The sequence below is a fragment of the Tamandua tetradactyla genome, chromosome 2 (genome assembly GCF_023851605.1).
Source record: "Tamandua tetradactyla isolate mTamTet1 chromosome 2, mTamTet1.pri, whole genome shotgun sequence".
Taxonomy (NCBI): domain Eukaryota; kingdom Metazoa; phylum Chordata; class Mammalia; order Pilosa; family Myrmecophagidae; genus Tamandua; species Tamandua tetradactyla.
Window position 1 is genome coordinate 189,146,432 of NC_135328.1, and position 15,120 is coordinate 189,161,551.

The following is a 15,120-nucleotide window of genomic DNA, read 5'->3' on the forward strand; positions in this document are numbered from 1 at the left end:
CGCCAGGCGTCCGCCCCGCCCGCGCCGCCCCCGCTCGGGAGCTCGAGGCCTCGAACCTCGCGAGGCCGCCCTCTGCGGTCGCGGCGAAGGGGGCGCCAGGGTTGGAGGAGGATGCCCGTCAAGCTGCCTCTCCCTGCAACCCAGCGTTGGTACGCGCCGCAGCGCGAGACGACTATGTAGGGAGCGCTCGGGTGACTCACCCGCCGCTGGGACTGGGGGGAGCGTGGGGGAGCCGGCCTGGGAACCCCTGATCCCACTCTGGAGCCTGGGAGCTGTCGGGCTGAGGGAGCAACTCCAAGTCTAAATTCTCTCCCAAACCCACCTGAAATAAAATCGGCCCGGGGCCGTCGTGGGGCAGGAAGGAGTGTCACATGAAGAGCTACCCCACCCCCCCAGCAAAGGCTACGCTTTCTCTCCCCCAATGATCGCTGGAATGGGAGTCTTGCTGCTGCCCATCCTCCAGCCCCCTATGGTTGGTGTTTTCACTGCTCCTCTGGGGTAATTATAGTCCTCCACTGCTGCTTCACCCAGGTCTCTAATCTTCTGGTACCCTCCGTTCAGCTCCAAACTGGGTGGTCGTGGCTTTGATCCTACTCCACCCCCATGGAGAGACCCCTCCAATCTCCCAATCTCCCCAGAAGCACTTTTCCCCATCACCCATTCCCCCTGCAGTTTATGGATGAAGGGTGTGAGCCCCTCCTGACTCCCCATAGTAGCTGTGTCTCCCAACCCCCTGGGTGGATCCCTCAATCCCCTTGTGGGTTCCAAGTTGAGGTGAGGGCCTCAAGCCAAATCAGGCCCAGCCTGGGGCAGAGAGCAGGGAGTTTGCTGGGAAGGTGGATCGATGATGGTGCCGCAGGGATTGACTGAGGAGAAGAGGGGGAGGAGGCACAGCTGGCCTGCCCACCCCTAGCTCTGCCCTTCTTCCTGACCTCAGCAGGGACTGCTCTCTAGTTCCTCCATTGTCCAGAGATTAGTCCCAGTGAGATGTTCTTCAGCCACCCCCCTTTCCCGCCAGAGTCTCCTTTGAGCAGCTCCAGTGAGCAGCCACTTGGAAGGGGAGGCTAGCAAACAAAAGGGTCTGGGTCTCCTGCAGCCTTGGGGGCAGCCAGTCCTGGGAGGTGTGAGTAGCTAGAGGCCAGAGCCCTCCTGGGAATGCCTGGGGAGAGAATAGTGCCTCCTCTAGCCCAAAAGCATTAGAAAAGGACGAGGATAGGAGGCCTGCAACTGCAGCTGGTAATCTTAAAACAACTGACAACTTTTCCTGAATATCTATAATTTCAGGAAAATAAAGTGCCGTGAAGAATCATGGGGTCTTTGCAAGGATTAAGTAAGGCAATGAAAATGAAGTGCCTAGCATTCATAAATGAAGTGCTCAGTAAATAAGCATGATGATGAGGGGGCTTCAGGAGGTAAAAGGAGATTAGGAGGCAGGGCAGGTCTCCCATCTCAGTTGCCAGCCACCCCAGCTGCAGGCTGAGGGGAACATGTGGGTGATGGAGTTGATGACTGCCTAGCTCAGGAGTGGGGGAAGGGAAGGAGTGTCACATGAAATTATGTCTCAATAATTTGTGAGATCAGAGGTCTCCAGAACCTGCATCGTGCGGAGCTGAACAGGCCCACCCTGAGCCAAGCAGTACCTAGACTTCGGAAGGTTTAGGAACAAAACCTGACGGGGAGAGAGCTCTCTGGGGTGGTTCTTCCTCCACTTCCCACCCCTGGCCTTGAAGGATGAGAAACTCGGCAAAGGTCACTGCAGGGACAACGACTATAGATGGGGACAGTGAGAGACCCACACTGACTAGAGCTCAGAAACAGTGGAGGGAGAAACGCGGCTAAAGATGAGATAACAGGCCAGGGACGGCCTATGTAGGAGAACTTCAGTGCCGGTTGGCTTGGAAATGTAGATCATAGGTTGCTGTTGAAGGTTCTCCAGCAGGGGAAGGGTCAGCAGGCCTTTAGAACTGGAAATCCTCTACAGTGCCTAATATCTGGGATGGACTTTGGGGACCTCACTGACAATGGTTGATGTGGGATATTACCCTAGCACAGTGATTCTCGACCAGGGGCACTTTTGTCTTCCAGAGTTCATTTGGTAATATCTAGAGACACTTTTTGTTGTCACACTGGAAGAGCTACTGGCATCTAGTGAGTAGAGGCCAGGGATACCACTAAATATGGTAGAGTGCACAGGACAGCCCCCCACGATGAAGGATTTTATCAGGCCCTATGCCACTGGTGCCAAAGTTGAGGCACCCTTCTCTAGAATGAAGGTGGTGACACCTGCACCCTTTCACAAGATGCAGTGGTGGGAGGCAGCAGGGCATCTGGGAGTTAGGCAATTTGAGGGACAGGTCTTCTGGTCAGCCCTGGAAGGCTTCCTGCACAGCGGATGGATTCACAGGGAGTTCTGGGAGGAGAACTGAGGGGGAGGCAGGAGTGTGAGGGTCACCTGTGATTGGTGCAGTTGGGATAAGCAAATAAAGTGGGCTTCTCTCCATTCTAGCCTTAATTGGGATCCCTGGCGGATCCCAAGCCCCAGCAACTAAGAGGGTTTAGAGCCGGTGGCCCACTCTGAGTTTGGGGCTAAGTGACAGCATCTAGGGGGCTCCCATTCTCCCCGCCCATCCCACCCCAAGTATCAGACAACCCAGGGAAAGTGCAAGTGGGGCACTTGCAACATCAGGGACTGAAGCTTCCAAAGTATGCTCAGCCCTCTTGGGTGAGGTGTAGGGAGCTCTGTCACCTCTCCCCTTCTCTCTCTGCAGCCCAGTGCAATCCCCTCCCCCTCCGCAGTGACAGGCATGAGTGAGCCTTTAGTCTCACTATGAGGCTGGGCTGGGGCTGGGGGCAGGTCACTGAATGGGAATCAGAAATCTGTCCCCTTCCTGGCCCCCCTAGGAGGAGGGCAGGGCAAGAGCACTTATAACCTCCTAGGTTTGTTGGGGCAGGGCCCATGATCAGCCTGATAGAGAAGTGAAAGAAATCACTAGGAGACTTGCCCCAGAAAAGTGAAGCAGGTCGGAGGCCTTGGAGGCAGCTTCCACATCCAGAGTAGGAAGTGGGAGGGGCCTCGTGGTGGGGGCCCGCTGAGAACAGGACACCAGATTCTCACACATGCGCATGCAGCACACACACACACACACACACACACACACACACACACACACACACACACACACACACACACACACACACACACACCAGCCTCTGCCAAGGCTCAGCAGTATGAAGGGTCTCTAAACCCAGACCAGCTGTCCAGGGGGGAGCCTTGGCCTCCAGGGTCCACTCCCTGAGGCCGGAGGTGGGGAATGTCATCAAGGGTGGTGGTGACAATAGCTTTAACAAGGCTTCCCTCTGTCCAACTCTTGCGGAGGGGGAGGAACAGAGAGGGATTGGAGGGGAAAGGAACTCACAGTCTAGGATTAAATAGGTTCAGCCCTTTGAGATCCTGGGATGGGGAGGTGGGGTTGGGGGGTGATTTTGTCGTAAGTCCCTCATAGGGATAAGAAGTTGTCCCTGAGTTCTTTCCTAGGGAGGAGATGAAGGTAGGAGAGTGCTGAGTGTTCCAAAATGTCCTGGCCCTTAGGGGTTGGTGGGGAGGAATTATTGGGATTTGAAAATGGCAGAGAGCCCTTGGAGCAGCTGTCTAAGGAGCTTTTAAGTTCCCATCTGAACAAGGAGGAGACCCTACCATCAGCCTGAGATGGAGCCCACCCCCACCCTTCATCCAAGACTGTGAGGTAGAACCCCAAAGAGAAAGAGATGCCAAGAGGAGGAATCACAGGCAGAGAGAGAGGGGAGAGGAAAAATCTCAGAGGCAGGGAAACCAGCAAGGAGAGGCTCCGCCTCTCAGCTCTTCAGACGGGCTTTGCCTGACAGCAGGCTGGGTGGGGTCGGACTGCTGGCCGTGACTGTGACTCAGGTTTCTGTGGGCAGCCAAGGGCAGCCGGCAGGGAGGAGCCCAGACCAACAGACGGGGCTGGCCAACTGCAGATTTCACCTCAGCTGTCCTCTCTCCTGGGAATGCAGGAGGCTCTTCTCTGGCTGTATTGGCTTCTGGATGCTGGCAGACCCCTCCTTCTCTGTCCCCAACCCACTTTCAGTTCCTTCCCAGAATCCTCAGCTTCCTCCCCTGGGCACTGACATAGGAGGGAGAGTCAGGGGTCACTGTCTCCGGAGAGGCCCCTGATGGTCTGCGCCTACAGGAAGGAGAAAGATAAACCAGTCACTGGCCCTGCACCCTGAGGGAGGAACTGAGGGAACCCTGGGCACTGACTTTTAGCCTGAGCAGCCTGGGCCCCCCATCCTTCCCCAGCCTGGCTGGCTCATGTCTGGGCAGGCTGGTTGTCATAGCAAAGGCCAAAGGCTAAAGTGCAGCTGCTGCAGAGTCACGCTACCAGGCCTAATTGAGAAGAGGGTGCTCAAGGATCCCCAGCCCAGTCCCCTCATAGTTGACCAGGCAGGAAAGGATGGCTGGAGCAGAAACCAAAGAGTCATGAAAGGCTCTGTAGGACTTCTCCTTGGTGATTGGGGAGGCTGTGGCCAGGACTTTCCCTTGGTGTTTCTGGGGCCTGTTTGTTGGGCTGTGGTTTTAGAGGATGGCAGGAAGGAAGGGAAGGCACCATTTTCTTTGTGTCTTTTATGTGCCCAAGAACTCTGCATACAATCCTCACAACAAAGAGATCCAGCAGTTTACCTAAGGTGACAAAGCTAGAATTAAAACTCATGGCTGTCACTAAAGCTGCTGATCTTCCCTGGGGACCAGGCAGGGTAGCTGTCCTGGGAGAGAGGAGGGAGAGAAACTGATTTGAACTTCATCTAGCAGACTGGCTCCTCCATCAGAAGGCCACAGTGATAGGATGATGCAGGTGCTGGCTGCCTTTGGGGTTTTGTGGCCAGATGCCTGTTTGAAGAAAAAGCCACTAGTACAATGCTTGGAACATAGTAGGTGGTCATTAAAAATTTTCATAATAAAGAAGCCAGATTTGTGTGGGAGCCATTGCTAGTTTTCTGGGACATTCTGAGAGCTTCTGGCTGGCGTTGCAGCAACAGCGGAAGAGGCTAGTTCGAAAGAGGGACTTTCCAAGATCGATGGGGGCGGGTGAAGTGTCAGCGGAGAATCTCTGTCCCGGAGGCGATGGAGGCATTGATACAGAATAACCGCAAGCTGCGATCGCCCCCCAGCGGCCAGAATGCAGCCTACAGCGCATCAGCTGCGCGCGAAGGAGTCCGGGAGTTGTAGTCCGACCGCTCTAAGGGGCGGTTCTTTCAACGAGGCTATTGGGTGTTGTAGTCCAACGTTTGTCCAGGCGGTGTTACCGTCGTCGGGCGGACCACGAGTCCCGTGGTGCCCCGCGGCAGGCTGCGCAAGCGCGGTGGGCCAGAGGCTGAGGGGCCAAAGCTGAACCCAGCTGGCTGTGAGGGGGTCGCAGAGTGGGCCTGAGACGAGGTGAGGCGGGGCGGCCGGCACCATGTCGAGGCAGGCGAACCGTGGCACCGAGAGCAAGAAAATGGTAACCCTGAGCGCGTGACCTCGACGGGCGTGGCGGAATTGAGGCGCGCTGGGGAAGGGGCCCAGCGCGAGGCGCAGTTGGGGAAGGGCCCTCCTGCGGGCGCCGGGAGCAGAGTGGTTCTTGAGGGAAGGCCGGAGGAGGAGGCCGCTTGGTGGGTGGAGAGAGGAGAGTCCGTCTGGGGGCGTCCCGGGCCGGAGGCTGGTTGGAGGACTGCTGGAGTAAGCTCAGAGACCCCTCCCCCTACGTGAGCCCCAGGCCTTCGCAGCTCTGTGCTAGACCAACAACAACGACAGTAATAATAACAATAATTACCACTAATTGCTCACTTACTCTGATAGGCGCTGAGCCAAGCCCAGTATGTGCAGTATCTCATTTAATCCTATTAGGTGGGTGATATAACCATTTTACTACTTACAGAGGTTATGTAACTTGCTCAAATTTACAGCTAGGAAGAGACGGGATTTGAACCCAAGTCTCTCTAACTGATGCTTCAGACTACTAGGTTATAGTGAATCACACTGCTGGGGCCATGATGAGAGATGCTCACGTCCTGGCCTTGTCGGGAAGGAACTTTCTTTTGAATGCTGTTAGAGGTGGGCCACAGTAGGCAGTAAGTCGTGCCTCTTTCGTGAGGGGTGGGATCTCCCTTTTTGCCTGGGAATAATAGAACCCCATATGGTCCTGTAAACCTGCTGATAGGGGCTGCGACTGGAGAGTAAGAAATGTATCATTTTTCTCCAAGCTAAGGGTCCTTCCTGGCAGATATTCCTATTCTTTGGCATATTCTTATTTCTTCTGGAATCGCCCGGTGTAATCTCTGTGTTCCAGATTTTTAATTGACTATCCCATGCTACATGGCTGCGTAGATCAGGGTCCCTTCCTTGATATCTCAGCTCTAGCATGGAATGTTAAACCTTCCTCATACCTTTGCATATTACACCAGGAACAGCTACTAAAAGTGAGCTGTAGGAGGCCCTATTAATCTAGAGTAATAGTACTTAACTCTCAGATACCTTTGTTATGGATCTTCTCCCAAAGAAATATTATATGGACAAACATGTACACAAATATTTACTGGCATTTTTTGGAGGGTTGTGGGGCCTCTGAAGGTACCCCATGAATCACAGGTTGTGAATTCCTGTTGTGGAGGATACACCAAGAGTTTAAAGAAAGAAGAGAATATTTTTGCTGGGAAACTGTCATGTAGGGGGAAAACATGGTGGTTGGTTTGAAATTCTGGCTTACTAGATTGGTCCTCCATTTCTTTGTCTATAAAATAGGAGCATTAATGCCTGCCTAGCACAGCTGAGGAGTAAATGAGATACTGGAATATATGGGGTGTGGTAAATGTTTGTTTCCTCCTCCTTTTCTTAACGTATGAACAGAGGTCTTCCTTTTTGTTTTCGTATCTTGCTGTCATGGACATTTTTGACCCAAAGTCAGTATTGCAAGCCTTTAATATAACTTTAGCAGAAGCCTCCATCTGCCAGTAATCGCTCAGTTTTGGTGAAATGAGGAAATTAAGGAGGGGCAGCAGAGTACTCCTGCCTTAAGGCTTTTGCAGCCACAGTTGCTGCCTGGAACTCGGTTCATAGGAATAGTCATCTGGCTCACTCACTGGTCACTTCACTCACTGTTACTCAGTTGTTGCCACCTCAGAAAGGTCTTCCCTTATCACCCAATTAATTCTCTATCCCCCTTACTCTATTCTTTTTTCCTTTGTAGCACTGTTTCATTACGAATTATGTATTTACTTGTTTATTTTCAGTCTCCCCATTGAGAATGGAAACTCCTTGAGAGTATCTGTTTTGTAGCTGCTCCTTTCTCGGCACCTAGAATGGTCTCTGGTGCCAAGCATTCAACATGTATTTGTAGTGTGAATGAAATGAGGGTTTGAGCACATCCTCTCATTCATTTGCTTTCTTCTGCTGCCTGATCTTTGTGGCTACCTGGTTTTGACAACCTCCTCTTCTCTCTGGGGAATTTCCCTTTCTAGCAGCCCTTGTTGGCAATCGGCCCAACCTTCTGCTAATTGCTGTGTTTCCACTTAAGCCTTCCAAGACCTATATGGTTAATATGCCCAAGTAACAACTCTCTGCTTTTAGTGTGTAGGAACAGAAACAGCTCAAGCAAAAAGTTTGTTCAGCAAACTTTTCTACAGGCCCCTCTATATGCAAAGCTCTGTACTAGGTGCTATGGAAGATAGAGATGAAGTCTTGGTCCCTACCCTCGAGAAGCACATATTCTATGAGACAGACAGATATGTACACAATACAAGGGGTATGGTACTGTCTGCAATTGATTCCTGCCTCCACAACTTATTTCTCTATGACCTTGAGGTAGTTTCTTAATTGTTATAAGCATTAGTTTCAACAAGCAAAAAAGGGGGGGAAAGGAGGTGATTCTAGTATGGGTTGTTCTGAGGATTAATTAAAGTAATACATGTAAAGCTACGAGTGTAAGAGTATACCTAGAACACAGTTGACACTGAGTAAATGTCAGCTAGCATCCTTAGTAATAAAGCTCTTAGCTTCTGTGTTTCTGTATATTGGTTTCTGAATCTCATGGACAGTCAGGCCTCCTCTTCTTTTCTATTGTGTCACTAGTAATCCAACCCCAGCATTTCTTTTCTCCAGTGCTCGTGGAGGTGAGTCTCCATGACTGGAGGATGAAGGGCAGAAGAGAGGGCTGGACTCTGTCCTGTTATGGACTGCTGGGGGCAGTCACACTGGATTACTCTGTTCTGACAAACGTGGTAAGCATGACTCTTGGAGCACTGACTCCAAAGATCAACTGCTTTAGGGAGATTTGATGTTTTGTTTGTGCAGTAACAAAAAGGCCTTTTGCAGGGGCTCAACTAGTGTAAGGCTTGTCTTAATGTATTGTTTAGGTTATGCCATCAGGAAGAAGCCCTAGGAGATCATGTTGGCATAGCTGTCATAACCCCCTATGGTTTCTTGGTCTGCAAAGTGCCTTCAAGTCCATTATTTGATTTTATCTTCCCAACAGCCCTGTGATTAGCATGACAGATTACATTTACAATTTTTATATGAGAAGATTGAGGTTCGAGCAAAGTGAAAATACTTACCTAAGGTCTACAGCTTGTAAGTGCATGTCCAAACTCAGAATCAGGTCTTCTGGTTACAAACCTAATTTTCTTTTTGTGTGCCGTGTTAATTGTTAGAAAGTTCTTTATATTGATCCCAATCTCCCTCCTTTCTACTGGCTTTCCTTGAACCTAGTTCATGGTGCTCCTGGTACCACACAGAAATAGTTTAAAATAAAAAATAAAATCTACCTTATACCCAAAGTACATCCTCCAATACCTTGCAGAAAATGCCAAAACAGAAATATCATTTTAAAAGAAGTGTATTTTTTTTTAGAATGTAAGCTCTTCAAAATCAGGGACAAAATTTTTTGTATATTCTAGTGTATAGTATGCTGTAAATGCTCACTAAATATTGGTAAGTAAGTACTCAACTATCTACTGAGTGGCAGACTCTCTACAAACATCTCATTGGAATTTCACAGTAATTTCGAAAGGCAGATAATATTGTCATCATTTTCCAGATCAGAAAAATTGATATTTAGGGAGATTAAGCAATGGCCTAGGATCACACAATGTTTACAGGACAGCGCTCAACTATAAGAAGACAGTCTCAGTTACTTAACATGTCATCTGTAAAATGGGTATAAATGTTTTTCTATTAAACTCTCATGATTCTTATGACAGTCACTGAGAAAGTATCTGTGAAGACATTCTGAAACTTTTAGAAATACTAATTATTGTTGTTGATATTTTTATTATTATTAAATATCAAAGAAGTCTGAAAGTAGAAGAGTTATAGAAGAGATTATTTTGAGCCCAGGTCTTCAGACTCTGCAACCTCATTACTTCTCTGACTTCATCTTTTGTTCCCTCTCTTGCTCACTCCTCTCTAATCACACTGGTCTTCTAGCTTTTTCTCACATATGTCAGGCACACTCCCAGGTCAGGACCTTTATACTTGCTCCCTGGGATTTTTTTACCCAGGTGTCTTTATGGCTTATACTTACCTCCTTCAGGTCTTTGCACAAATCATCTTCATGAGTCCTTCCCTGAGCACCCTACTTAAATTGACACACATACTACACATACATAAACATACATACTCCTTAATCTTTTTTCATGCTGTATTTTTCTTCATGGGGCACTTACTACTATTTGACTAACCATAAATTTTATTTGGGTTATTGTTTGTTTCTCTCCTATTAGATAGTCCTGGTACATAGTAAATGTTAAATGAATTATTTTTTCTGTACCAGAGCCCAGCTTCTCTTTTTAAAGTATGAAGACTTTTAAGTTATGTATTCATATCTCACAGTGTTCCAAATAGGCTTGGTTCATATTTGAAGATGGAGATAGACTTGCAAATTAAGAGAAGGTGTGGAGAGCTTGCATCAGGGATCCCATTCTCAGATCCTAGACATATTGATTCTGTGACCATAAATAGAGTTATCCAGAAACTTGATTTTCTTATTGGTAAGTTAGGTTCAACTGCATGTGTAAAGTGCTTGATATCATCATGGTTTGTATGTTACTTGGCATCATAGTGGGTGAGGCTCCTGGAGTATCCATCCAAGGGCTCATAAATAATGGATGGAAAGCTCTCCTGACTTAACACAGTGGTGCCAACTCTTTGGACTGGTAACCGCTGGATTGATTCCATCCATTCATGCTTAAGCCTTTGTAGTGCCAAGCCTTTGACTTTACTAAAAAAATCATTCCCCTCCTTAATAGCGTCCCGATAATTGCCGCATTTGTTAAAAGGTCTCTTGGAGACACGCTGATCTGACTGTTTTAGTTAAGTTCAAAGAACTTCCTGATTCCAAATATGATTTTCTTTGACTTGCTGGTGCAACTATCAAGTTTGTTTGTGTTTGTGCTTGTATTTTGGAGGTGGGACTTAATAATGTTGCAGTTACAGAGAACAGTGGAGTAAGCATTGACTAAACACAAACATTGGCTTGGTTTGTAATCCCCCAAATTACTTTTGTTAATAATTTGCTCTGTGTCCTTGGGCAATTAACCATTTAAGTCTCAGTTTCCTCATCTCTAAAATGGGTATAATTTCTGCCTTTTCTGCCTTACAGGGTTATTGTGGAGTGGAAAATGGGGTGATGAAAAGTAGAATGGGGCATATGATTAAAAGGCATTCACATTATTATTCTTGCAGTGATCCCACCACTAGGCAGTGGGGATGAAGTGAGGAATATTGTAGCCTGAGAGCCTGGGCCTTAACATTACTTCTGTTTTCTTCCCCAGAAGATTTGAAAACAGAAGGGTGCTTTGCTCCAGGTCTGACAAGCTCCATTCAGAAGGGACTGGTTGGGTGGCAGTCTTAATTTTTCAGCTTCATTTCTATATTTATCCACTGGCCCATGAATGTGTTTCTCACACTTGTTTAACTCTGATAGTGCCTTTTCCCCTACCTACTGCTTTCATTCTGTAGTCTTGGTATTTGCCATTCCTTTCACCTTCCACATCTCTCCTGGTAGGTAGTTGACAGGATTGTTTACTTGAGAAAGAGTTTCTGTGATTTTAATTGTGATTGTAATGGAAAGTAGTTCATATCAGTATTGTGTTCCAGGTACCCAAAAGATTGTATTCTTGTTGGAGTTACTCCCCTCTCCTGCAAACATTTTAGCTGTATGTCAAAAAGGAACATTACTTTTTCCCATCCATACTTGTCACTTAGGAGAGGGGTTGTCATTAGTACAGTGGTCTCAGCCTAGGACTTCCTTCCTTCTCGTGGGCTGGACCTCTGGGTCTTCTGCTGCTTCTGGGTGGAGCCTTGAGAGTGCAATTTAACTTGAAGCCAGATATTCTAAGGGCTTAAGGAAGCACCTGCTAACATATAATATCTGCTTCATGTCTGTTTTTCACAGTACCTAATGAACCATTGCTGTTCCCACACGAGCTTCTGGTGACCAGTGCTTAGGCATGGAAGCTGTGGTGGGGACTTAGTTGGCAGAAGCCCATCTTGGTGTGTTGGAAGAGTGACTGCTTAGTACGTGAGGTGTCTTGTACAGCCCAGTTTTGTGCTGGTCTGGCTGTAGGCCTGTCAAGTTCACCCTTGGAAGATTCCCTGGCCACTCCACAGAGAAGGATGTTTTTTTCCACCAGACACAGGTGACCTCCCTTTGAATCCCGACAGTTGCAACAGGGCCAGTCTGGACTCTCACTACCATTTCTTTTGTGCTTTTTGGTCCTGATTGCTTTTGAATCTCTTTTAGAGCTCTGAACTCTTCACGCTGACCTATGGGGCTCTGGTCACGCAGTTATGCAAGGACTATGAAAATGATGAAGATGTGAATAAACAGCTAGACAAAATGTGAGTGAGCTCCTATGTGGAGAGGCCGGTACGGGGCTTCTGGCATACTAAAACTATGTAGTTCTTTAGAGTCCTGAACAGGGCCTTCTCTCTTGTAGCCAACATTTTGGGCACAGTTTGCACTGAGCTCATTTATTGGGATGCTTTGAGATTACCCTCATTTTTCTTTTGCAATCAATAAACTTATGTTCATACTGTCACTCCTTAATGGTCTGGTCTCTGATTTCCTTCCCAGGGGCTATAACATTGGAGTTCGACTGATTGAAGATTTCTTGGCGCGGTCAAATGTTGGGAGGTGCCATGACTTTCGGGAAACTGCAGATGTCATCGCCAAGGTCATTATTATCCTGGGCCGCCTGGCCATCTTGAAGGATTGCCATTGGGATACACTGCTTACCATTCTCTCCATCTCCCTAAGAGAGTCCCCAGATCTCCCCCAAAGACTAATTAGGCAGCAGTTTGGGCCAAAGAAGCCTTCCTGGTGGTTTGGGAATACCACAGATTATGAAAAAGGAAAGAGTGGTTGGAGTCATCCCCGTGAATTAAAACCCCACAGAAATTAGAGCCAGGTCCTCTTTGCTGTGAAGGTGTAGCATGGGATCATGGAGGTTAAGAGTACCGACTTTGGACTTAGACAAACCTGGCTTCAGATTCTGGCTCCAGTATTTATTAGTTCTGGGTTCTTAGGTAAGCCTCTTTTAACCTCTTTAATTTCCAGTTTGCTTGTCTTTAAAACAAAGAAAACAAGAGCCTGCCTCACAGGGTTGTTGTAAGGAGTAAATGGAAATAATGAACATTAGCATCTGTGTAAAATAAATGCATTTAGCATAATTTTGTGCATATAGGAAATGTTTCCTATTATTAATGATATTAGTGATATATATTAATGTAGTAATACAGATATAATATGGTATAAATACAGGTAAAGTACCTGTAACTCTATGGTATCAGTAACCTTAAAGTTGGTTCTTGTCTTTGTAGAACATGCAGGCAACGACCAAGTCCTAAAGAGGGCTGATAGTGTGAGAGCTTCTCTGCAAGGGTATAGAATTAGGGTGGGTAGAGGGAAGGATGTGTTAAGAGTAATTCTGCCCCAGTGACTTTATTTGTTGTAAGAAGGTAGGTTCAGGTAGCACAGACAGAGGAAGGAGAAGTGGATTAGGGCCTCCCTATATTCTGGTTCACATTTTGGTCCAGGGCAGCCACCCCTTTCAGAAGATCAGTGCTCCCTTCTACTGAGAAGTACAGGTGGACACTGAATTGTTTATTAATTTTGTGGTACCTTGAGGCAGAGGGGTGCTGAATTGTGCATAGATGCTTTTCCTATTTTTCTTCCTCAGTATCTAAAGTTTCAACATCTTGCAGAGGCCAAAGTTTTGTTCCTAAGCCACTTGTTTTCCATTTTATCAGTCCCATCACCCACCCTATTGTACAGCCCCTGTTGCTCTTCTCCACAGTGTTGCTGTTTGTCTCCTGACAGGTGGCGTTTAAGATGTACTTGGGCATCACTCCAAGCATCACCAATTGGAGTCCAGCTGGTGACGAATTCTCCCTCATTTTGGAAAATAACCCATTGGTGGACTTTGTGGAACTTCCTGATAACCACTCATCCCTTGTTTATTCCAATCTCTTGTGTGGGGTGTTGCGGGGAGCCTTGGAGATGGTGAGTGCAGCACTTTACCTTCTAGGACACCTGAAATGTAGTAGGGGCATGATAAATGTTTGAGTGTATGAATGAGACAGAGAGAAAAGGCCTTTGGGTCACCCCAGTGCTTTGCTGCCTGAGATGGTGATGCAGCTGTATGGATCTAAGTCTGATATTGCTACATGGTGACAATCCTCCTTTCTGTCTTGGAGGTGGTGCTGTCAACCCCCAAACCCTAGGAATATCCATTCCCATCTTGGCTTATTTGGTAGCATTCTCAGGTGTTCTTTGCTAGGTTTCTCCTTATGGGCTGGGGCTGTTGTCTTCTGCAAGGGAACATTGGATCTGGCTGTCTTGTCCCTAGAGGATGCCTGTGCGAAATCAGCCCCCTTTCTTGGCAGCTGTGGGTGACCAGTTGTAGCCCTACCCCCAGTGGTGCCCCAGAGCCTGTGGCTAGGCAGCTGCCCTTTATTTTCCCACTGTCCCTCAGGTCCAGATGGCTGTGGAGGCCAAGTTTGTCCAGGACACCCTGAAAGGGGATGGTGTGACAGAAATCCGGATGAGGTTCATCAGGCGGATTGAGGACAATCTCCCAGCTGGAGAGGAATAACCATTCCCAGGACTTCAGAGGGGCTAGCAGGAACACTTGTTGGAATCAGAAACCCTCAGTGCTCCCTATGTCCTCTAGAACTTAGTGGCTCCTTAACACAGATGTTGTTATATATTCTTCTAACCTTGTTTCCATTCTTCATGCTAATAAAGAACAGACTGTGATATAGTCCATTTGCCCCACAAGTGTGCACATTTAGGAGGGAAATTCTTTACTCGCTTTCCCTTCAGAGTGGCTGGATGTGATTGTCCTTGGTTGAACTAGAAAAAGTTCAAATCATTTTACATTCCTGGTTGAATTTTCCAGAGAAAAACTCGCTTTGACCCCATTAAGGGGCAAGCCTGACACATCTGTCCCTGGGCATTCATAAAGGGAATCCAGGATTGTGGGGTGGAGGGATGGAAGGAGGAGAGGCTGGGAGGGCCGTGGGTAGGAATTGCTAGCTGTGGTCTGACAGAATATAGTGCTTGCCAAGAAAGGGGAGCCAGTCCATGCCGGAAACACCAACTTCTGGGAAACCTCCCAGGTCTCATTCCTCCCTGCTGTTTGGAGGCAACATCTCCTCTTTTTACAGAGGGTCCATCCTTTTTTTCTTACAGTCGCTTCAATAAAGACACATTCTTGAGTGAAATCCCAATCATGTCCTGTTTTCTTTTCTTTCTGCCCAGACCTGGGAATTTTGTTACAGTGGGGTGAAGAGACCAGGTGGGTTCCCAGGCCCTGTATTGCTTTGACCTTGTCTAAGTGTAGGGCTTTCTGAGAACCAGAGGATTTGGGATACCTGGGAACCAGTACAAGCAAATGAGGTCCCTTCAGAGTAACTTTTAGCTCTAGTATCTGCGGCAAAATTATTATCAGACCTGCCTAAGATGGACTATCCTGTGCTCTTAACCACCAAGTTGGGAGGTTTGACTAGAAAAAACAGGTAAACTCTAATGTTGAGGTCCCATTTACTGAGTGTTTGCCATGTGTCAG

At 47.7% G+C, this 15,120-nt stretch overlaps 1 protein-coding gene across 3 annotated transcripts; it reads left to right on the top strand.

The window, feature by feature from the left end:
* Positions 1-5,317: 5,317 nt before the first annotated feature.
* On the top strand, positions 5,318-14,782 carry TRAPPC3 (trafficking protein particle complex subunit 3). 3 transcript variants are annotated; one of them, XM_077150298.1, is made up of 6 exons: positions 5,318-5,516; positions 8,153-8,271; positions 11,793-11,890; positions 12,126-12,225; positions 13,371-13,553; positions 14,026-14,782. In XM_077150298.1, exons 2-6 carry the CDS (start codon positions 8,185-8,187, stop codon positions 14,143-14,145), a joined length of 588 nt encoding a protein of 195 aa, XP_077006413.1. In that variant the 5' UTR covers positions 5,318-5,516; positions 8,153-8,184; the 3' UTR covers positions 14,146-14,782. The 3 variants fall into 3 exon arrangements, with proteins under 3 accessions (XP_077006413.1, XP_077006414.1, XP_077006415.1); XM_077150299.1 differs by lacking the exon at positions 8,153-8,271 and having other exon boundaries at positions 5,329-5,516; XM_077150300.1 differs by lacking the exons at positions 5,318-5,516; positions 8,153-8,271 and adding an exon at positions 5,553-5,734.
* The last annotated feature ends 338 nt before the right edge of the window (positions 14,783-15,120 follow it).